General features: G+C 42.0%; 1 protein-coding gene across 17 annotated transcripts in view; it reads left to right on the top strand.

Moving 5' to 3' along the window:
• The window catches only part of Eif4g3 (eukaryotic translation initiation factor 4 gamma 3), a 327817-nt gene that overhangs the window by 255678 nt on the left and 64944 nt on the right, over positions 1-7195 (top strand). For all 17 annotated transcript variants that reach the window (XM_029566179.1, XM_008838616.3, XM_029566184.1 and 14 more), the window contains one exon: positions 5120-5317. In XM_029566179.1, the coding sequence (XP_029422039.1) occupies positions 5120-5317 (198 nt within the window). The remainder of the gene's footprint in view (positions 1-5119; positions 5318-7195) is intronic.

Raw genomic sequence — 7195 nt, 5'->3', positions numbered from 1 at the left:
TATATATATATATATATGGGATACCTGTGTGTGTGGAGGTTAGAGGACCTCCATCCTGTTTTGGGAACTTTGAAATAAATGACTGTGGTTTTTGTGTAGCCTTTTACAGAACTCCTCAGATTAAATTGAATGTTCCTTTGTCTTGTCAGTTCACATGGAGATGGGTTGGTTTTTGCTGTGTGTGTGCACTGCTACCTCCTTGCCCTGCTGCCTCTCCTGTCTCCTTGGGATGTCTGCTTTAGGCCACTCAAACTGTTGCTCTTTGTTTTTGCAGCTGAGCTGGAGTCCAAGTACAATCCAACTCTTCACTCTCTGATTTTTTTTAATGTATCTTTTATCTTACCAGGAATAGTTTAGTGCAGGAGTCGAAAGATCCAGTTGAAGAGACAGTACTGGCTCTTTTAGGCAGGTTCTTAATCTCAAGTATAGAATGAAGATAAAAAGAGCTACCTTAGACTAGAGGGATAGCTCAGCTGTTAAGAGCACTTACTTTTCTTCCAGAAGACCTGAGTTCAATTTCCAGCACCCATATGGTAGCAAACAACCATCCTTAACTCTAGTTCCAGGGGATCCAGCACCCTCTTCTGTACTCCGTGGTCATTGCACACATGTAGTACACTAACATACATGTGGGCAAAACACTCAAAATAATAGCTATCTCAGGCTGGGTGTGGTGGCTCATGCCTTTAATCCCAGCATAGGCCGGCATTTCTCTGTGAGTTCGAGGCCAGCCTGGTCTGTGCAGCAAGTTCTAGGCCAACTGGGGCTACAGGGAACCCCTGTCTCAAGAAGAAAAATTAAAAAGCTACTTCAGAGCCTGTTGTTATGATGTATTTAGCATTCCATATCATTCCTGGAGCATGTCAAGTGTCCTGAATACTGATGCTATTAGGCAGCTCTTAAGTCATTATCAACACACAACTTTATAAGGTTAGATATTCAGATAGATGAATAAACTTGCCAACAATGTTGTTCGTACCAAGCCATTCAGGAAGTATCCTACTTCAAAAAACCTTGTTGGGGCTGGAGAGGGATCAGTGGTTCAGAGTACTGCTATTGCAGAGGGCCTCAGTTTGGCTCCCAGCACTCGTATCTGATGGCTGATAGCTACCTGTAATTCTAGTTCCGTGTGATCTGACATGCTCTTCTGGAGGCACTATACTTGCATGTCTATATCGCCACCCCCCCACACACACAAATACACATAATTTAAAATTTTTTTTAAGCTTCTAGACTTTTGCCTGGCATGGTGGTGCATGCCTTTAATCCCAGCACTTGGGAGGCAGAGGCAGGCAGATTTCTGTGAGTTCAAGACTAGCCTGGTCTACATAGTGAGTTCCAGGACAGCTGGTGCTACAGGGAGACCCTGTCTCAAAAAGACCAAAAAAAAAAAAAAAAAATTCTAGACTTTTTTATAATCTCTAGAAGTTCAGTTAGGTGATTTACATTTTCTGTAGGGCACAGGTGAAGGTACAATTCTCCCAAGACCGGGACCTGCAAGTGACAGATACCTCCCTGTCTCCAACATAAGCCCAACACAGGCAAAGCTACTGCCAAGCACAACTTGCAACCTTGGGAGTGGGGGTCATGGGGAATGTAGTCACTTAGAGAAGGCCAAAACTGCTACCTACCATCAGAAACTGCTACTGTAATGGGCTTTGCTATTTTGCTTTTTTTCATCTCACCACTGATTGCCCCCAGAGTACCTCCTCTTCCACATTCATGAATTGACTCCCTAAACTGCCTTCCATCTCATTTCATCATATCTCACCCTTTACAAACCACCACAGTAAAGCCAGGCATGGTGGCGCATGCCTTTAGTCCCAGCACTCGGGAGGCAGAAGCAGGTGATCTCTGTGAGTTCAAGGCCAGCCTGGTCTACATAGTGAGTTCCAGACCAGCTGGGGCTACAGCGACCCCTGTCTCAAAAAGACCAAAAAAAAAAAAAATCACCACAATAAAAATCTACAATTTCTCTATCTCACCTTCCAGAGGCACACTTAAGGATAACTAGGGCCCCACATGCCCTGTAAAAGCACTTGTGAGTTCTGATTAGATCCTCATTGTACGTGTTTCTGTGTGTAGATTTGTGCTACACTGTGAAGAGGAAATGAATATTGCATCCTTTTTTACATTTGAGGATACTGAAACTTCAACAAATCATTTGCCTTCAGTGTCAGAGTTGCTAGCTTGTAATCTTTTCCCTTCTGTGCACTCCATGAAGCAGAACTAGTCCCAACCTTGATTCTTATCTCAGGAACATAGAATAATTACCATGACATGAGATACCATTGATTACATTTTCTTTAGTGGGTAGAAAAGTAAGTCGATTGGAGAAACAGTAAACTTTTTCACAACCCATATGTTCTCTTTCTGTTAACTTTTTTTTTTTTTTTTTTTTTTTTTAATCTTTTTGAAACAAGGTCTCCCTGTAGCCCCAGCCTCCCTGGAACTCACTATGTAGACCAGGGTGGCCTTGAACTCACAGAGATCCACCTGCCTCTGCCTCCCAAGTGCTGGGACTACAGGCGTGCGCCACCATACCCAGCTAACTTTTTTAAAATCTAAATGCAAACCATGTGGCTCCACTCCTCTGTGCTTACCTGACAGTTACGCCATGTGTCTTAGTTATTTTTCTGTTACTGTGATAAAACACCGTTTCCAACAGAAGTCGTAAAAGAGTTTATTTAGCTTACACTTCCAAAGGGGCAAGAGTCAGTCCATCAAGGTGGCAGAGGTAGCTGGAGGAGGAGCAGAAACTAAGCTCTCACATCTTCAAGCAGGCACAGGAAGCACAGAGTGACTGGAGATCTGGCAAGGCTTAAGACCTCTAAGCCTGCCCCCAGTGATGTGCTTCCTCCAGCATGGCCACACCTTCTAAGACCCAAAACAGTGCCCCCAATTGGGCACAAAATGTCCAAATACTTGGAGCCTCAGGAGGACAGCCTCATTTAAACCACCACACCCATGTTACCTGTTGCTTTTGTGGTACAGTAAAAAGTTATTTTTGATTGCCCTAACAGAAAGCTCCTTTACTCTTGACTTTGATTCTTGTCACTATAGTAAAGGATTATAAATGACCTCCAATAACTATATTCTTCTCATATTGTTAAACATCAGTTCCTTGAAACACTTGTAGAAAACTTGGAAAATGATTGCCTTGGGATGTATCTGGACCTCGTCCACTGCACTGCTGTGGTCCAACTGTGGGGTCTCTGAGTCTCCAATCTCCTCTGTGACACCACAGCATCCTGAGGCAGCCTTGTACATGCCAGGAAAATGCTCTACCCACCGAACCACAGCCAAGCTGTTGTGGTTTTAGACAGGGGCTTGCTGTGCATGTCAGGCTGGTCTGGAATTTGTAGTCCTCCTGTCTCCACCTCCGAATGCTGGGTATTTCAGTTTTATGTTTCATTCTGTGATACAATTTTAGTTGAGTTTTGTAAGGTACAAGGCAGGGATCAGCAATGTCATTTGTTCCTCCTGGTTTACTGATAAGATTGTCCTTTTTCCATTGAATTTCTTGTGTTTTTGTTGAAGATCTGTTGTAAGTCTGTGTCTAGATTCTGCATTGTCCCATTGAGCCACGTGCCTCATCTTGGCTAACCACACTCTGCTTTGTACAATCGCTGTATTGTGAAAGCTGAAGTTGCCTTGTATTTATTTGTATGCATCCTTTTTTCAAAATTGTTCAGGCTCTTGTAATTTTTTTTTTGTCTTTTCATTCAAATTATGGAATTAACTTCTTGTTTTCTACCAAAACACAACACAAAAAGCCCTACTAGAATTTTGATTTGAACCATGCTAAATCTGTAGATCACTTGGGAAAACTTTATAACAACAATGAATCTCTATTTAGGGCTTTGGTTTCTTTCATCAGTGATTTATAGTGGTTATTAGAAACACGCTGTAGATTGATTGGTAAATATATGTGGCTTTTGGTCTATTGTCAGTAGCACTTGAGAATATTACTACATTTATTCATTGCTAATGTAGAATTGAGTTGATGGCTGTACATTGTAATTGATGTCTTCTAACTGTGTTTATCCTAGCTACACACATTGTACAATGCCTGCAGTCCTGGCCCTCAGAAGGATGAGGCAGGATTGCAAGTTCCAGGCCTGCCTAGGCTCTATATCAAAATACTGTCTCACAAAAAAGAGAAATAGAATTCTCCTTTTGCAGTTTGACTTTGCGTCCTGCAGTTACTAAACTATTCTGGTAGCTCCTTCTGTAGAGACCTTGGAATTAAATTTTTTTTTTTTTAATGTGTATGAGTGTACTCCCTGCATGTATGTGAGTGTACCTGTGTCATGCAATGCCCGCAGAGGTCAGAGGAGGGCATCTGATCCTCTGGACCTGAAGTTATGGACAGTTGTTAGCTGCCATGTGGGTGCTAGGATTCGAACTTGGTTCCTCTGTAAGAGTAGCCAGTGCTCTTAACTGCTGAACCATCTCTCTAGCCCTGGGATTTTTTTTTTTTTTAATAGACGTCATCTGTGAATAGAATTTTGTTTCTTCCTTTTTGTTGTGTGCATTTTTCTTTTTCTTTGATGTTTTACACAAATGGGCTCCCTCCCCTGTGGTGTTGACTAGCAGAGGTCAGGCTAAGCATTCTAGGCATTGCTGCTCAGCCCGGCCTCTTAAACTGTACCCTCTTTCTTCCTTGCAGCTGTGACTGGCTTGGCACTCAATGTGTAGAATAGGCTGGTGTCAGACTCAGACCCTCCTAGCACGTCTGCGATTGTGAAGTTTTAAATACTCTTTGTCTCGCTCACCTTAGAAATTACCCAAACAGGCTGTTCGGTAGTAGAACCGAGTGGTATGCTCGAAGCCCTGGTGCCAAAGGAAAAGGAAAAGAAAGAACCATGAAGAGGATATTCCTGACCTTTAAGTGGGACTAGAGTAATTTGTTCTTAAAAATTCTCAGTAGTCAGAGAAAGGTGCTGTAATTTTTTATTTACTTTTTTAAATGATGGGTTTAATTATTTTTTTCTCTCTAGTTCACACATCTTGTTAATAATTTGAATTCAAACTATAATGTGTATTTTTTACTTCCTCGCCCAAAACGGCATTTCACCAGTTACCCTAATGCTCTATTTTCTTTTAAACCCCTTAGGAGCTTTTCAGAAAAGTTCGAAGTATCTTAAATAAACTGACACCACAGATGTTCAACCAGCTGATGAAGCAAGTGTCAGGACTTACTGTTGACACAGAGGAGCGGCTGAAAGGAGTCATTGATCTGGTCTTTGAGAAGGCTATTGATGAACCCAGTTTCTCTGTGGCTTACGCAAACATGTGTCGATGTCTAGTAACGGTAAGAAGAGAGGAGGAGTAAAACCAGAAATCTCCAAGAGGTATACGCTCCCCTCGCTGCATGCTTCCCGAGGTGTTAGTGGGGCATGTAAAGGGGAGACTGTATTGGTAGTACTGGTTAATGTAATGTTCTCATTGAGAAGAATTCTGCTAAATTAAAATATTTACTCACCTCTGAAAGGCCTAAGGAGACCCCATCGAAATGGGCAAAGGATGGTCTCCTCTGACCTGAGGAGGACTGAGCAAGGTTTGTTAGTAATGTGAACTTATGTCATAGGCAGCACTCCAGTGTCATCCAATGGAAATAGAACAAATGCTAAGTTTCACATTAAATTTAAAATTAAATGAACTGTTGATTGAATTCTATCTACTGAAAATAAGATATTTATCTTGTGATCAGAAAGGTTCGAATTTGATAGTTTCCTGTCTTGATGGGCCTGGTAGCGCACCCCTGTAACCTTGTTGCTCAGGAGGCTGAGGAAGGATGAGTTCAAGGCCAGCCTGGGCTACAAAGTGAGGCCCTATCTCATAAAAACAAATATAAAAAGCAAACAAATAATTTCCTCTCTTTACATTGTCCATAGACATTACTCTCCACAGCTTGTCAAAATGACAGACAGAATGGGGTGGCGGTCAGCTTCTGTCGCGTGTTCACTGTCCTCGGCTCTGCAGACCCCCATGGACCCCCTCTGTTTTCTTTTCCTCTTACTGTAGCTAATCACAAATGTATACCACAAATGTATATCCTGTAGCATTTGGGGTTTTTTCCCTTCGTTTTTGAAATTCACTGTTGTCGATGTCTTTTTTTTCTGTGCCTGTTCATTCGTTTGTTTTTGGAGACAGCGTCTCTTACTGCCCAGGCTTTCCTCAAACTCACTGTTCAGCTGAGGATGACCTTGAACTCCTGTTCCTCCTGTTTCATCCTCTGAAGTGCTGGGATTAATAGGTGTGTGCTGTGCACCAGGTTTGTCATCACATCTTCTAGAAATAAGCCGTACTAATGCAAAATTTGGGTATTCTTCCCCTGGAACTCCTATAACATTTTTGAGTTCTTTCTTTTCTTTAATACATCTGTTTGCTCTGCTCCAAAATAAAAATGTAAAAGAAAAAAATCTTGCAGGTATGGTAGCCTATACCTATAATCCCAACATTTAGTCTGAGGCAAGATGATCACAAGTTTTATACTAGCGTGGTCTGCATAGCCAGTTCTAGGCCTGCCAAGGCTACATAGAGACCTTGTCTCTGAATAAACAAGCAGAGTTCTCTTATTCTACCAACATCTTTGAGTACCTGTATCAAAGGTAGGTAAATCTCTTGGGACCTGGACAGGCTAAAGCCTGTCATCTTTGTCTTTAAGAAATTTAAAATCCAGCCAAGTGTGGTGACACATGCCTTTAATCCTAGCTCTCTCGGGAGACAGAGTGCTTAGAAGATGTATTGTGATCTATCAGTGTGTTGGTGATGACTGGATGGTTTAGGCCAAAAAATAAATTGGAGAAAGAAATCATTGTGTTGGTAAGAATGACAGACTTGGACGAAGCAAAGGAGCACTGGACGTGGTCATGGACTGATGACATCCAACTACAGAGAAGTAAACACTTGGACTAGAGATAGCGCATCAGTTCTGGGGACACACTGCTCTGCCAAGAACTCGAACACCCTCACGGGTGATTCACAATCACCTAAAACTCAAGCTTTAGGAGATCCTGTGGCCTCTGAAGGCACCTACACTCTTTTGCACATACCCATGCATAGACATACATGAATACACATAATTTAAAAAATAAGAAATCTTTAAAATAAGCACATTCCAGGCCAGTTCAGATATGTAGCAACAAGCAATGACGTTTGGCTGTCCTCACAGCTCTAAGTTTAAAAT

This window comes from Nannospalax galili, unplaced genomic scaffold (assembly GCF_000622305.1).
Source record: "Nannospalax galili isolate Female #2095 unplaced genomic scaffold, S.galili_v1.0 scaffold2019, whole genome shotgun sequence".
Classification (NCBI taxonomy): Eukaryota; Metazoa; Chordata; class Mammalia; order Rodentia; family Spalacidae; genus Nannospalax; species Nannospalax galili.
The sequence above is the reverse complement of the archived record's forward strand: the minus strand, read 5'-3'. Positions and strand labels throughout refer to the sequence as shown.